At 38.7% G+C, this 15,898-nt stretch overlaps 4 protein-coding genes across 6 annotated transcripts; 2 read left to right on the forward strand and 2 right to left on the reverse strand.

Moving 5' to 3' along the window:
• Window positions 1–662: 662 nt before the first annotated feature.
• On the forward strand, window positions 663–5,000 carry LOC100180663 (fibrous sheath CABYR-binding protein). Of its 3 annotated transcripts, none has more exons than XM_026834351.1 (10): window positions 663–875; window positions 935–1,087; window positions 1,177–1,271; window positions 1,378–1,773; window positions 1,830–1,886; window positions 2,153–3,784; window positions 3,865–3,910; window positions 3,978–4,030; window positions 4,083–4,208; window positions 4,272–5,000. In XM_026834351.1, the coding sequence occupies exons 1-10, from the start codon at window positions 722–724 to the stop codon at window positions 4,890–4,892; spliced, it is 3,333 nt and encodes a 1,110-aa protein (XP_026690152.1). In that variant the 5' UTR covers window positions 663–721; the 3' UTR covers window positions 4,893–5,000. The 3 variants fall into 3 exon arrangements, with proteins under 3 accessions (XP_026690152.1, XP_026690151.1, XP_026690150.1); XM_026834350.1 differs by having other exon boundaries at window positions 664–875; window positions 2,153–3,145; window positions 3,182–3,784; window positions 4,083–5,000; XM_026834349.1 differs by having other exon boundaries at window positions 664–875; window positions 4,083–5,000.
• Window positions 4,912–8,057, reverse strand: LOC104265662 (lactase-phlorizin hydrolase-like). Its single transcript, XM_018811786.2, has 9 exons — window positions 7,904–8,057; window positions 7,690–7,826; window positions 7,291–7,466; window positions 7,028–7,203; window positions 6,588–6,778; window positions 6,225–6,375; window positions 6,033–6,170; window positions 5,778–5,978; window positions 4,912–5,441 (listed from the first exon to the last, which is right to left on the reverse strand). Exons 1-9 carry the CDS (start codon window positions 7,986–7,988, stop codon window positions 5,242–5,244), a joined length of 1,455 nt encoding a protein of 484 aa, XP_018667331.1. The 5' UTR covers window positions 7,989–8,057; the 3' UTR covers window positions 4,912–5,241.
• Window positions 8,007–9,604, reverse strand: zf(mynd)-8 (zinc finger protein (MYND)-8). The gene is made up of 3 exons (NM_001129870.1): window positions 9,470–9,604; window positions 8,770–9,127; window positions 8,007–8,696 (listed from the first exon to the last, which is right to left on the reverse strand). The coding sequence occupies exons 1-3, from the start codon at window positions 9,544–9,546 to the stop codon at window positions 8,535–8,537; spliced, it is 597 nt and encodes a 198-aa protein (NP_001123342.1). The 5' UTR covers window positions 9,547–9,604; the 3' UTR covers window positions 8,007–8,534.
• A 1,953-nt stretch (window positions 9,605–11,557) lies between these two features.
• Window positions 11,558–15,891, forward strand: LOC100176830 (protein unc-93 homolog A-like). Its single transcript, XM_009860171.3, has 9 exons — window positions 11,558–11,752; window positions 11,810–11,914; window positions 12,125–12,319; window positions 12,386–12,588; window positions 12,781–13,008; window positions 13,102–13,270; window positions 13,338–13,537; window positions 13,792–14,026; window positions 14,143–15,891. The coding sequence occupies exons 1-9, from the start codon at window positions 11,662–11,664 to the stop codon at window positions 14,361–14,363; spliced, it is 1,647 nt and encodes a 548-aa protein (XP_009858473.3). The 5' UTR covers window positions 11,558–11,661; the 3' UTR covers window positions 14,364–15,891.
• The last annotated feature ends 7 nt before the right edge of the window (window positions 15,892–15,898 follow it).

Raw genomic sequence — 15,898 nt, forward strand, 5'->3', positions numbered from 1 at the left:
CTAGTAACGCATCGTTGCTAGGTAAATAAATAACTTACAGTCTTACACCATGTCCAGGCACGACATAGGTTATGCTTCAGGATTATTTACAGGCCAGGTATAAAGGCGTCGCTTCTCTCCGCTTTTTGTCTAGGTTTAAATCTACGCTCTGTAAAAACAATAAACGTTGCTTCGTAAGATAAAACGTGAAATTTGAAGCCTGTAAGTGTGTAGCAAGACAACACCGTTTGGAACCGCGCAATTGAAAACTGGAGAATGGAATAGTTTGTATGTCGTTAGGAACAGTGTTTACATTTGGCAAATGGTTTTGGATAACTACGGCCAAAATATTGAAATCGAACAGTACCATAGTAATGGAGAGGTTCTAAAAACAGTAAGGCGAAATTCATTCGTTCAAGCAAGCACAAAGTTACAAAAATGTGTCTTTTTAACGATGTACCAGCCAGGCCACATAATTATTGACTGGGAAAACCGCATATGTCCAAAGGAAAGCTAACGATTCAGGGGGGTAGAAATGAAAAATCTTAATGAATTTTTTAGTGGACGTGTCCGTACAGGCTCGATTTAATATTGTAAGCTCTGTTCATTTTCAATATCAAACGCTGTTTGGTATTGGTGCGCCATGAATAATGTATATGCCTGCTGTTATATATACTAACGTGTATTGGTTATTCTTTGTAGTTTACTAGTAACTTTCTAAAACAGTGTTGACTACGAAGAAATGTCTGTACGATACGGAGCCGTCAAGTTACAGGTTCCAACAGGTTTCAAGCAGTTGTTGGAAAACCTGTCTCGGGAAATTTTACGAGAGCAGCCGAAAAATATTCCAAGTTTTGCCGCAGCTTATTTCAATCGTCTACTGGAGCGGCGCGAACGTAAGAATAAAAAGTTTTACTTTCGATTAGGCGTTTGTAACTGTTGTGTGTTTTTCTAGAGGGATTTGCCGATGGATATCTTGTATCGGAACGAATCGTGGAGTCGGAGTCAGCACCCGTGGAGGAAGAGGTTTTAGCTCCGATAGAAGTCGCAGCTGAAGAAGCAGCAACTTTAAGCCAACCGACGGTCGAAGAGAGTATGCCAGATCTTAGTAAGTTACTGAGAGTTACTTTATACAGAATTAACATAACGTGTGCCATTGGTATTTTAGTAGTTATATCACGAATCATATTTTTTTAGCTGATCCAGAAGTTGAAAAGGCAGCTACCTTGATACAAGCAAGTTTTAGAGGTTTTACAGCTCGAAAGTCTGCAACCCATGTAAATAAGACCCCGGTACGTTCGATTTACTGTTTACGTTTATTTGCCGTGTATAGAATCTAACTGTTGTGGTTTTGTTTTTTTGCTGTTATTGACGTGCGAAAAATAAACTGGAAAACAGGTAAAGAAGCTGCAGAAGCAATCTGACGAACCTCACTCATCCCATCAAAATCAACCTAAAACAGAAACCACCGACTTCGCCAAAGACGCGTTGGTTGATGCTCTCATTGAAGCGGGACAGGAGAATGATATCCAAGATAGGCCTTCCTCTTCCACAAGCGCCCAAACTGAACCTTCAATCCAACCAGTACAAGAGGAAACGGTCGAGGCGACTCCTCTAGTTAAAGCATCTGTACTATCGGACACAACGAATGTTGAAGCTGTCGAAACAAAAAGCGAAAAGGTTACCGAGGAGTCTGCAGCCGAGGTCGCAGCTCCCCCCGCGGAAGAATCTCCTGTTTCAGTTGAAACCGTTGCAGCACAAGAAGAACAGCCAGCAGAATCGTTACCCGCACCGGTATATCATTGGTGACTTCTTCTTTTATATTTCTTTATATCTTCAATTTATTTAAGGCTGCTGAAGAGCAAGCGGAACCTATTGTGGAGGATATGCCTGGGGAAGGGGTGAAGGTATATCTAAACATAAAATAGGCTACTACCTCGATTCAATTGGGATTTTAAATTAAGATAAACCTTTTTTTGAACATATTTGGTCATTTAATATAGTTTTATGTATATAGCCTGTCAATAACTGACGCTATAGAGAATTATTATCTATTCTTGATTTATATTGCTACATTTGTGCGAAAACGTAGTTGGTTTGCTGTGCATTTGCTGTGGCTGACACATGGTTTGGGTTGGTGTGTGGTTTCTTATAACGTTTATATATAATTAAGGACACGCCCAAAGGAAGCGCAGATCCAGCTTCCATGCTATCCACACAGATTGTATCACGAGCGGAAACATCAGTGAATTATGGGTCAAGTTCTAGTAGTTTTGGTAGCAGCACAGCTTCATCTTCCACTATCGAAAACGCTTCTTTGCCTAACGTGAATATACAAGCTTCAGTTGAGAATACTGTAGAAGCAGAGACGCAATCAGCCGCTGTTGAAGCATCTGCAGAACCCACAGAAACTGTTGTGGAGAAGGCGGCTGCAAAACAGACAGAGTCGGTTGTAGAAGAAACAGTTGTCGAGCAGACGGAATCCGTTGTAGAAGAAGCAGCTGTAGAACAGACAGAGTCCGTTGTAGAAGAAGCAGCGGTAGAACAGACGGCGTCAGTTGGAGAAGAAGCAGCTGTAGAACAGACAGAATCCGTTGTAGAAGAAGCAGCTGCAGAACAGACGGCGTCCGTTGTAGAAGAATCAGCTGTAGAACAAACAGAATCCGTTGTAGAAGAAGCGGCCACAGAACAGACGGAATCCGTTGTAGAACAGACAGAATCCGTTTTAGAAGAGGCAGCTGTAAAACAGACCGAATCCGTTGCAGAAGAAGTAGCTGCAGAACAGCCGGAGTCCGTTGTAGAAGAAGCAGCTGTAGAACAAACAGAATCCGTTGTAGAAGAAGCGTCCCCACAACAGACGGAATCCGTTGTAGAAGAAGTAGCAGCAGAACAGACAAAGTCCGTTGTAGAAGATGCAGCTGTAGAACAGACAGAATTAGTTGTAGAAGATGCAGCTGTAGAACAGCCGGAGTCCGTTGTAGAAGAAGCAGCTGTAGAACAGACGGCGTCCGTTGTAGAAGAAGCGTCCGCAGAACAGACGGAATCCGTTGTAGAAGAGGCAGCTGTCGAACAGCCAGAGTCGGTTGTAGAAGAGGCAGCTGTCGAACAGCCGGAGTCGGTTGTAGAAGAGGCAGCTGTCGAACAGCCGGAGTCGGTTGTAGAAGAGGCAGCTGTCGAACAGCCGAAGTCGGTTGTAGAAGAGGCAGCTGTAGCACAGTCGGAGTCAGTTGTAGAAGAAGCAGCGATGGAACAGACGGCGTCCGTTGTAGAACAAACAGAATCCGTTGTAGAAGAATCAGCTGTAGAACAAACAGAATCCGTTGTAGAAGAATCCGCTGTAGAACAGACAGAGTCCGCTGTAGAACAAACAGAATCCGTTGTAGAAGAATCAGCTGTAGAACAAACAGAATCCGTTGTAGAAGAATCAGCTGTAGCACAAACAGAATCCGTTGTAGAAGAAGCAGCTGTAGAACAAACAGAATCCGTTGTAGAAGAAGCAGCTGCAGAACAGACGGCGTCCGTTGTAGAAGAATCAGCTATAGAACAGACGGAGTCCGCTGTAGAACAAACAGAATCCGTTGTAGAAGAATCAGCTGTAGAACAGACGGAGTCCGTTGTAGAAGAAGCAGTTGTAGAACAGACAAACTCCGATGGGGCAGAATCGACCACCGAGCCTTCGTGTGAGCCAGGTCCGACTGAAACAGAAGAAAACAATTTAATTACGGTCGAAATCGGCAGTGACGAACCAGTAGCTACAAGTCAGAGCAAGACTATAGACAAGCAAATTGAAGTTTTAGCATCTCAGGTGTGTAAACTAGTTTAGTCATGATATTGCATATTTTACCTAATACGTTAACGCACATGTAACGATTGTATATTTTACAGGAAGATTCTGTTAAAACCGAAATTCCACCACAAGATGAGGTTGAAGGCAAGTGCTATTGTTATTTATTATGGTATTGCAAACTCACTGTTTTTTTGTTGCTTTTACTATACAGGGTCGCAACAGACTCCTGCAGCCGAAGTTTCACAGCAAGAACCGCAGGCAGAGGTGGGTACTTCTAGGTTTAATTTTGAACACATATCACCCACTTTTTCTGTAGGAAACTGTAGAGGCAACAACTGCTTCACAAGAAACAGCAGGAAAGGAAGAATCTGAACCTGCACAAACTTCTGTTTTAGATGAAACACAAGTAACCGAAGCAGAGGCCCCAGTGGTTGAAGCAGAAGCCCCAGCCGTGGCAGCGGAGGCCCCAGCCGTGAAAGCAGAGGCCCCAGCCGTGGAAGCAGAGGCCCCAGCCGTGGAAGCAGAGGCCCCAGCCGTGGAAGCAGAGGCCCAAGCCGTGGAAGCAGAGGCACCAGCCAATGATTCAGAGGCCCCAGCCGTAGAAGCAGAGGCCCAAGTCGCTGAAGCAGAGGCCCCAGCCGCTGAAGCAGAGGCCCCAGCCGCTGAAGCAGAGGCCCCAGCCGCTGAAGCAGAGGCCCCAGCCGTTGAAGCAGAGGCCCCAGCCGCTGAAGCAGAGGCCCCAGCCGCTGAAGCAGAGGCCCCAGCCGCTGAAGCAGAGGCCCCAGCCGCTGAAGCAGAGGCCCCAGTCATTGAATCAGAGGCCCCAGCCACTGAAGCAGAGACCCCAGCTGCCGAAGAAGCCGCCCCGGCCATTGAACCAGAAGCCCCAGCCACTGAAGAAGCAGCCCCAGCTGCAGAAACAGAGGCTCCAGCCACTGAAGTAGAAACCACTGCTGCAGAAGCAGAGGCACCAGCCGCTGAAACCACAACAGAAGATAAGCCAGCAAAGGAAGAAACAACAGACTCTGCTGTAGCTGCTGAAACAGAAAAAATAGAATCAAATGAACAAACCGAAACACAAAATGCTAAACAAGAAGATGAAGAAAACGGGGCAGCTGAAAAATAGTTTTAATTAAATTATATAATTAAACTGCATTTCATATTTTATTGGTTGTATTTTTAACAATAATATATTGTCAAATACTGGGCAGAAATAATCATGAAGGAACACAAACAATGAAACATTTGATTTGGCGATTAGTAACAAAACATTTTTTATAAAATAATTAATTTTAAAGCGATTACTGCGCGTTGCATAAGAGGCTGCAGATAAAACCTACAAGAATACAAATAAATCAGGAAATTACAATATCATTAGATCAAGTGCACGGATATGGCTGCGATACATGCAAAACAAGCTAAATATAATATCATTGGGACACCTTCAATTATTACTGGGATAAACAAATGTATTGTTAAGAGGCACTGAATCCATTCTCTTCAATAATCTTGGTGTAAATGGCAGCAGATTTTCTTGGTGTCCTGGTTTGATTTCCATCACTAAAATCAACATGGTGAAGTCCGAATCTCTCAGTATGACCTGCTGCCCACTCAAAGTTATCCATCAGTGTCCAAAGAAAATAACCTCTCAAATCAACACCATCCAATAAATGAGCTAGGAACAAATTTTATGTATTATGCATGTGTGTCCTTGGCAAGGCACTTAATGGCAATTGCTCCAATCTAGTGGTCACCAATAGCAAATTACACGGAAAAAATATTTACCCACAAATTTACATATGCATTGAAACATGTAAAATCATAAAGTTAGACTTACAGACCACACAGAATTACAGAGCTATGACTTATGAAGTTGTCCAGATACTCTACTGAGTAGTGAGACTATTTTTATTTAAATAAATTCAAAATTGGAAAAAAAAAATTTTTGAGATAACAGCTTTTTGGTAAAAGCAGTAGTAATAATTATCCCCTTTTTTTAACTACCGGTTACCTTTGAGTGCCTCATTGAGGTATGAAGTTATGTAACAACATCTCTGTTCATCAACCAGCTGCTTGGTGTCACCTGGATCATTAACAGGGTTTTTGGTAGAGCAACCATTTTCCGTTATAATAATACTTGGATCTCCATAGGTCTTTGAAATGTAGTTCAGCAACTTTCTTAAGCCATTTGGAACAATGTAAAGCCATTCAGGAACCTTTGAGAAGAATTTTTGACATTTGGAAAATAATTTATCATTTTTTATCAAACCTGCTCTTTCCCATGAAGAGTCAGGGTGAACATAAACAGCCAAGTCCGGATGCATCAGATAGTCTTGTGTTGCTTCACTTACAGGTTCCGCAAGTCTAGTTGTATAGTGATTTAAACCGAAAAAATCGTATGTACCTAAAAAGTAGTAAATTTAAATAGTAAAATANACCATGAGAGTTGGTTTTAAACCTTTGATAAGCTTCTTTTCCTCTTCTGTAAGCGTGGGCAACCTTGATTTTTCAAGACCTTGTGCTGTAGAGTTTTCAAGAATACATTTTTTCATAGAAGCTGGAAAGTCTCCATCACCATACACTGGATTGGCAAACCAACCAAGAGTCACCTAATATATTTGGGTTATATTGCAACTTCCGTAACTATGTATATAACAGATATGGAAAAGTTTAAAACATGAAAATGGAATCGTAGTAATAAACAACTTCAGTAGTGCTGTTGGCAAGTGAAATGGATGATTATTTTTATACACCCAGGACCCAACCAGATTTTACATTTCATACGAGAATAATGGATACAGATACGTGAAATACCATTTACATCAATGTAAAACTGGGCAGCCTTGACATGCTCTGGGTTGGTTGGATCTTTTGGTTCACACCAGTCACTGTTCAACGTGATTGAGATTTGACCATTTTGTGTCTTCCGGTATTTAGTGTCGTATACACGGTAAGCATGTGCGTGAGCCAGTAGCATTGTTCGTGATACTTGATAGCAAGCATTTAATGGATCTGTAAATAAAGTGTTTAATGCATTAGGTTAGTGGGAAAATTTACCAAAGCTAGGTTCAATATTTGCGCTAAGTGATAACGCATTTCGTGATAATTATAAATCATACCCGATGACAGCATTTGTTCTGAACAAATAGCTAGTAGTTAATTATTAAGAATTATATTGAACAAAATTTAACACAATTTTTCACCACAGCTAGTCAATGAACAACTTGGCAAGAATTCAAAACATGAATAAGTTCAACTAACCCTTAATGCCTGGTGCATGTATACCATTGCCATAACCAAACCCACACTGAACATGGGGCTCATTAATTGTGATCCAAAGCTTTACACGATCTCCAAATTGAGAAAAGCAAAAGTCTGAATACTCCCTGAATTTTTCCACTATGTCATCACTTTGCCAGCCACCAATATCTTGAAGACTGTCGAAAAATTCTTGCATAAGAAAATAAATCAGTATAGCATAACCTACTGTTTTGCATTAAACACCAGGAAAACAAGACGCTTACCATTGTGGAAGGTCCCAATGGTATATGGTGACACAAGGTTTAATGTTACTTGCAAGCAGGGCATCTATAAACTTGTTATAAAAATCAACTCCTGCTGGATTTGGTGTAGAACTATCAGCAGTTGGCAAAAGCCTCGACCAGGAAAGTGAAAATCTGTAGTGTGTTGCTTTTAAGTTCTGAAAAGAATTAAAACAAAATTTATGATAAATAGCCAAAAAATAATCAGTGATCACCCACAAAGTAACATACATGGTAACTAAAAATCTGGCATGGTAATCAAAAAATCAAGGTGTATGAAACAGAACTCCCATGTTATACCGACTGTCATTTCCAGCCATGCGGGAATACAGTTACTTTTATTCATTATTAAACTGTTAAATACAAAGTATCATTGCTTACTTTCAACATATTGATATCTTCTTGGTATTTATGATAGCTGTCACATGTAATGTCACCATTTGTACCATCTTCAATGTGACCTGTATGTACAAATGTATCCCAAATACTTTGGCCTTTACCATCCTCATTCCATGCTCCTAAAGTGATATATAAATAAGTCTGAAGAATGGGGAGATCATGTTTTTTTTTCCTTTTACAAACAACTTTAAATTACCTTCAATTTGATAAGAAGCAGTTGCAGCACCCCACATAAAACCCTTCCTAAAATGTCCTTTAGTAAGTTCGGTATTTTCTGACATTGTATTTAATTACAATCAAACGACGGGCATTTAAATCTATAAAAAAATACAAGATAAGAAAAGTACTTAAACCTCTTTTGTTTTAAAATACTCAACTACTACACAAGCAAAGATATCCCGACCTTCTGTTCAAAGGTCTGTTTTGTTCTATTTTTATCAGAGATGTACCGGTATGAAAGTTAAACACACAAGAGTTAAACATTAACCCATGGTTGGAACATTTGACAGTTTAAAGTACTTGACAAGGCACACCCACAAATAAATAGAAGTTGCATTAATCAGGTGGCACAGAAGCAAGTACCTGGTTTTAAGTGAGTAAACACATTCAACATGCTGTTGGCATGCATAGAAGCAAATACACACTAATATCTATAAATAAGTAATAACAGTGAGTTGTGCATGTGAATGAATGATTACAGTGGGACAACAAATACAGAGGTTGCAATGAACGAAAGAAATAATGATTAACAAAGTTTAAATTTAGTAACAACAAATATAAAAACAAACACTACAGCATCGTTAATATACATTATTCCAGCAATGCAGTTAAAGATTGTTTCCAATGTGTAAAATAGCATCAACAAGATTTCCATTACTAAAACGAAGTCCTTTAACCGCCACATTCCTCGACACAGAAAGTTGCTCCATGATCATCTCAATGTCTCCTGCATGCAAACCATCCTCATTCTCAGAAACTTCACCAACAGCCTGTAACATTTGGCATATATAAAATTTCGAATATATGAAGTTACATGCCACTAAACAGGTCACACATTCTTACCATAATTACTTTGATTTTCTTAACAAACAAGACATCTTCTACAGTTTGCTCTGTTACAACAATACCCTTTGCTATTAGCTTGATCTTAGAGGGAAGTATATGGACTGTCTTGGATATTAATTCAATAATTTTCTTGGCTTGCAAAGTAGAAGGAATGAAAAGTTTATGTTTTGCATGATTACAGTGGACAGATATAGTTCTGCCACAAGTTTCAACACAAGTAGTTAACAAGCTTTCAGTTTTTAATTGAAGTTTGTCATTGTTTGAACTTTTTTCCACATTATTACACGAATCAGAGGAAAATACTTGACACAAATTCTTATGTTCCGGCCAATGTTTTATCTGGCAAGATCTTGAACTAGGAACAAGATAAATATTGAACTTATTGTGTTACTTAGTTTGGTATTTGAGTATGGTTAGAAGCGAAGATTTACCACCATAGTGGAACAAAATAAATATTGAAATTATTTTGTTACTTAGTTTGGTATTTGAGTATGGTTAGAAGCAAAGATTTACCATTTGGAATTAAATAAAGACCATACCGTGGAAGTACACGAATTTAAATAAATAAACTGTCTTCCAAAACATACATTTTGACCACACCATATGTGTTACAGTTCGTTATAGGCATACAAATACCAACAAACAATTCTTAGTGCAAATGTATCTAAGTTAAAAAGAAACCTTGCTCACCACTCACCAGTAAAATGCGTTCCTGCAACGAGTGCATCGTTTCATAACTTTATTCAGAGTGTTACAAACGGCACAGCTCGACATTTTAACACGTGCAATTAATTATAGCTATATAAAAACGTTCAAAGAGCTACACAACGCATGAACTTTTAGTAATTCCTTTAGTAACAGTACGGAATATGCAGCTAAGGTTTATTGCGAAGTACTTTTCTCTTTCCCCTATTTCGAGAGAGTGCGGTGACGTCAGAGCAAAGCGATTTTGTGGTTTTGAAAGTTTGCTTTACCGAAAATAGCAATGTAAACTGCAATTCAGGTTTGTCTTGAAAACAGCAATGTAAACTGCAATTCAGGTTTGTCTTGAAAACAGCAATGTAAACGGTAGTTCCGTTTTGTCTTTAAGTTTATTTTTCAAAAACTTGATGATGTTTAACGAAAAATTAATTACCGCAAATGGCGTTAAGTGCCTTGCCCTTTGCCCAAGGACACATACGCCCACAATAGTAGCAACGACGCGACTTGAACTAGTTACCTCTAGGTTACAGGCAGGCGCGCTGGCGCCGGACACGTAGATTTGCCCAAACCTTTTAGAACCCGGGTTTGGGCAAAGTTACTATAGACCAAGTTAGGAAACGGCGCTCGAGTTCGCCATTACGGACCCCACAGAGCGTGAATCGCCTATACAAATGCATGGTCGGCATGTGTTCATTTAGTTCTTGTAAGCGATACAAAGCTAGAAAACACATATAGCGGTTGTTTTAACATTTAAAATATAATTTCTAATATAAATCTTGTTATATAATATTAAATCTAAGAATTAATGTGAAGTAAATTAATATTTCGACTGGTTTTCGGCGTACAGCGTGGTTTAACAGGGTACTTTACGTTGGCGATTAAGACTAGCAGCAATCAGCTTAGTTTACATAATAGTATTTGATCATACCTACGAATCTACAGAACCATTCTTTACTACATGTATAATCCAACATAAGTGAACATGCAGCTCCAAACTGCTTAAGCACTGGCAGATAAGGTGTTCGCGTTTTCCGATTTCATAAAGACCCGTAAAGTACTAATTCAAGCAGAGGACAAAAAATAGTACCTCAGTATTGTTTTCCTCAATGTCACTTCGATATTAGGCAAATTTTACAAAGATACAATGTCACTTCGATATTAGGCAAATTTTACAAAGATATAAGTTTCGTTGCCGGATATAGGCTACGTGTTAAGTTTGTGAGCCAAAAAGTAAAATCACGACAATTTACATGCAAAACTGCAGGTAGATACATCAGTTTATGGTAATGTTATGCGTTTTTGTTTGTATTTTTATATTTTAAACATGTTCTTTTATGTTTTTGGCTATGGTAATCTTGATATTTTCTGTTTTTTTACTCTTTAATCGATTTAGTGTTCAATTAAAGTTGATTATTTTTGTGAGGTTTATTATTGTGATAAGATATAACATTAGTAAAAAGCCATTTTTACTCGCATCTTGCTTGGTTTTTAAAAAATCGCAAAATTTAAACGAAAAACAGCACCTAGCAATAATAAAATGCTATGCCGCGGGCTCCGTAATGGTGGTGTCTATGACGTCATGGACGCGCGACAATGGATAACAAGACTCGTTGTTTTACGATCCGTTTCCTAACTTGGTCTATACTAACTTTGGGTTTGGGCAAACCTACTTCGTGACGTCACATTTCTAGAAAAGAGCTTATTTACGTTATAATACCAATTGTGATTTATACTTTACCAATTCTTTGATCTTCTTGCTTCGCGCTTACAACGCAAATATAATTAGTATATACAAGTAATGTGCCTCGTATCCACGCAAAACGCGCATGGGGCCCCATGAAATAAAACGTCGCCAAACGTCAGCGTAGAACAGTCTCGTATAGCTATGACGTAACATTAACGCTAGCGGTAGAGAGCGAAATCTAAACGATTGTGACGTAACAGAACGCAGCGATTGAGAACTAAGATATTACGTGTGACGTCGCGAGTGACGTACTAAGAACCGACGCAATTCATCAAAAAAATACGATAAAAGATTATATTATTGTATATAAAGTAAAGCATACTGTATTGTAGTATAAAGTAAGAGCTCTGAGCTCTTATATGTTAGCTTAGTGTAAATATTGCAATAGGGTCCCCTGGTTACATATTTACGAATCATGAACTAGAACTTGTTATCTGCATTTAATGATTCGTAATATTACTTTCGCAGCAAGCAACTTTAACATGGAATGTAAAAGAGTTAAAGAAAGTGGTGTCATGGACTGCGACGCAGCAGGTAATGCAGTTGATTGAAAAATGTGATCTATTTATCTCAAATTTATTTTTCTGACAGCCTCCGAAAAAATCGATAATAAACCAGAAACCAGCAATAAATCGATGTCTCGTTATCTGTACATACTTGGGTTAACGGTGATGTTCATCTACGGTTCTTATAGCGGTAAGTCACTTGTCAGTGCAACGTTTTGATTTTAAGGTGCAACAAACTGCCATATCGATTCAACTTTCTCTTAACGACCTCGTGAGTATGCGCGTTTTTGCCACACATTCTATTGTGCAATCATGCTCCGTTTTATCGTCGAACTCCCAGAGAAAAATACAACGGAAAAATTATGAAATAATACCAATTAACCACCGAATTTACGAACAGGTGTGATCGGGTTAGAAAGCAGTATCAACATAGAAGGCGGCCTCGGCACCACCAGCGTTATGATCGTTTTCATCGTGTCTTCGTTTTCCAGCATTTTTCTTTTGCCTATCATCATTGATTTCCTGGGACCAAAGTTCGCTATTATACTTGGTGAACTTGGATTTGTTGCTTACATTGCATCCAACTTTTACCCAAGTACGAAAACTGTTCAGTTAATTTAAGAGAAACATCTATGATATTTGTATTGTGTTTTTTCATCAGGCTGGTACACCCTCATTCCTGCGGCAGTGGTACACGGTATCACAGAAAGTGGCATGTGGGCCGGTGGGTCATGCTACGTTACTTTCCTTGCGAAGAAGCAATGGAAAAAAGAAACGCGACGCAACGAAGACAGTGGCCGATCGCAAGAAGCTTTGATTTATCAATACTTGGGAATTTATTACACCATGCTTTTTTGTGGGGACGTAAGTTTTTGTCTGGCGTTTCAAGCAACACTTTATTTTTCAAGCAACACTTTATATTTTCCCTTAGTTTAACTTGGAAGATGTCAACGAACTCACTTACGCAACATCCCTCGTATCTAGCAAGCTATAGGTCAAGAAAGTTGGCAAAAAGATACCTTATAAATATATCGTATATATGATTTAAATTTTTAGCTTATTGGAAGTGGAATAGACGCCGCAGTTTTACTCGGATTGCAGGACCATGGTGTTTCTAGCAAACCAACCAATAGCAGTATCATCAATGCAAGTTTCTTTAGTTCATCAACACTCCAATATTCTTCATTAGCAACAACCAACTCTACTTGGATGCCATTATTTGGATCAAATGTAACTCCTGAAATAAAGAACCCTTTGGCGTTATGTGGTTCGCAAGATTGCCAGGTATGTATATGGTAAGAAAGAGGATTTGTTCGTAAAGCTTGTATCATGAACAAAGCAGGGTATATAAAAAGTTTGCTTTATGTTTCATTACAGGCGGACTATATCTACGACTCCAGCGAGGACGATTTGGAGAAATTCCATCCAAGTAAAACGAGCATTTACTTTCTGCTTTCCTTATTCACAATCTGCCCCTTGATTTTTATTTGTTTACAAGCCATATTTCTCCCAAAGGCGTCAGTTAAAGATGACCAAACAAAAGATGGTAAATTGAGTTATTCTGTATATGATTTGCCTATACTATATTACAACTACACCGCTTTTATTCTTAGAAGAAAGCAGAACACAATCAACAAAGACCAATCGGGTTTTAGCAAAAATGAAAGTAGAGTTAAAGGACACGTTTCGATTCGTGATATCGCCGTTGCATCTGTTTATTGCACCTTTTATTTTCTACAATGGATTGTACTACGCGTACGTCATAACTGAATATACAAGAGCGTTTGTATCTTGTTCTATTGGAGTCGAAAAGGTGAGGACAAGGCACATTCGGTAATAAACTAATAATATTTACACAATTATATAATCGCACCGTCACGACTCTCAAGGAACGTTGTTAATTGTTAGAAACACGATTTGGCAGTGTGGGGAAAAGATGTTATAAAGGTAGTTTTTACCCCACAGTAATATAAATGTATACTATGGTTACCAAATTGTTAGGCTTCAAGACTGTATTACACAGTAATCTAATCGACGCTGGACCCTACAAAAGTATGTCTGTTTTAGTTGGGATTGGCAACTGGGGTTCTCGGTGCTTTTACCATATTTGGGACACTTATTGGTGGTCGTGTTCTATATCGACTTGGAAGAACGAAATATGCAATAGTGGTTGTATGTTGGCACTTAGGTACATTCTTATGTAGTAACTTTTGGCAACCACACCCCAACAATACATGGGTCATATACTTGCTTGGTGCTTTCCTTGGGATTGGACAAGGAGTTATAAACAACATGCTTGAAGGTAACGGTTGTGAATTCGATTAATAGCGACAGATTATATAAGTGCGTTACTTATCCTGAATTGTTATAGGTTATGACTAATAAATATTTGTAATGTTTACTTTTGTTTCATATTAGGTTTGACAGCACACTATTTTCGTGGCACTGAGGGCATCGCTTTCAGTGTTAAAAACTGTATTATGAATCTAGGAATTGTAGCTGGCACAGCGTGGAGCACCAGTCTATGCGTGTATGTGAAGATTTACATTTTAATTGGGATTATTTTGTTTTCGGTAGTGTGCTTTTTCATAGCAGAAATGTTGTTTTTAAAACAAAAGAAAAAACGAGCTTCCATTTAAAAAATAAACAGCAATCTATTCTAATACGGTGGTACGAAATCGTAGCCACAAGACAACGCATCGTTGTTTGATTTTGTCTACAGCAAGCTTATAATTCTTTGTATTAACATATTTTTTTAATGATTCTCAAAGCTTATTATAAATGATATGTTTTTGAATTTTTTGTACGATATTGTTGACTTTGAATTCTTTTGATAAATTGTCGTTTTGGGGGGTTTTACCTTTAATCCTTTAGGTCGTTTTATACTGTTTTAAGTGCCAAAATAAAATCAAAATTGACAATAAGTCACAAAGTCACGAATCAGTAGTTGTGCAGACCACATGTATAAAGCTTGAACACAATTCGATGCAAACACGGTTGTTCTTTTGCTTTGATTATTGCCGTTGCAGTGGCAAAGTCTCATAGTTGTAGTAACAGTGGCAAAAGTGCCTTGGATAAACCTTGTGATGAGCAATGTGGCACGAATAAATGGTCAAATCAAGAATCGTGTGTCCATAACTGTTTAAATTGTATTAAGTTGAGTTACAGGCCAGATTCTTACCCTTAAATAAAATAATATACCATGTCGCAGTTAAGCACGAGCTGCATCGAAGCTACGGACAAACGTGAGGACAGCAAGAGTATATAGCTCTTACTGTCCTCACAACACAGAAAATAGGAGCCCAAACGGGGAAGACTCGGCGTATTTAGTTTCCTGTGTTCGCTGGAAAAACGCAAGATGAGCCGCTCAATCAGTTGCGCCAGACGTAACACCACTGTTTATTATACAATCTTATGCATTAGGTTAAATATGGGTAAACTATAATATTAAATCTGTACGCGCGGTCAACCGTTATACACTATGTTACTTTCCTTGGTAAGAAGCACTGGGAAAAAGCAAGGCGTGCAACGAAGGAAATGGCCTGTCGCAAGAAGCTTTGATTTATCGATGTGATTTATTGTAGGGAAGCAAGTACTTTCACGCAGTATGGCGTTTCAGGAACAACTTTAGGTTTCGCTCTTTTATAGTTAAACATAGGAGGTGTCAGCAAATTTACATATACATCAATTCTTCACATATAGTAAGGTTAGAAAAGTTATGAAAAAATATCGAGGCTTGTACCGTTAACCCTATAGTATTGTAGGACTTTAATTAAAAAGACATCGCAGATTTATATCGATTGCAAGGCCAAGGTGTTACAAGCAAACAAACCAATGGCAGTAAGACATTTGGAGTTTTTTTAGTTAGCTAAAGGCGGTTTCACACTACGGGCGGTAAAGACAATGGCGTTGGGAGAAAGCGATTATCGGCCGATATGTCTGCCTATGCATTTCTACAAGGATTCACACATAAATGTAAAAACGCCCTGTTCTGTTCGGCGGTTGGAAATTGAATGTATTCGTTTTAACGTAACTATGCGATAACAACAGAGGAAAATACACATGAAAAGCTATAATTTCGTTTACAGGCATTGGCTTTTAAAATTATTATAGCGCAGATGCCGAATTTATCATAAAATTAGATAATAGTATATCTGCTCCTATATTTCATATA

Source organism: Ciona intestinalis, chromosome 4, assembly GCF_000224145.3.
Source record: "Ciona intestinalis chromosome 4, KH, whole genome shotgun sequence".
Lineage (NCBI taxonomy): Eukaryota > Metazoa > Chordata > Ascidiacea > Phlebobranchia > Cionidae > Ciona > Ciona intestinalis.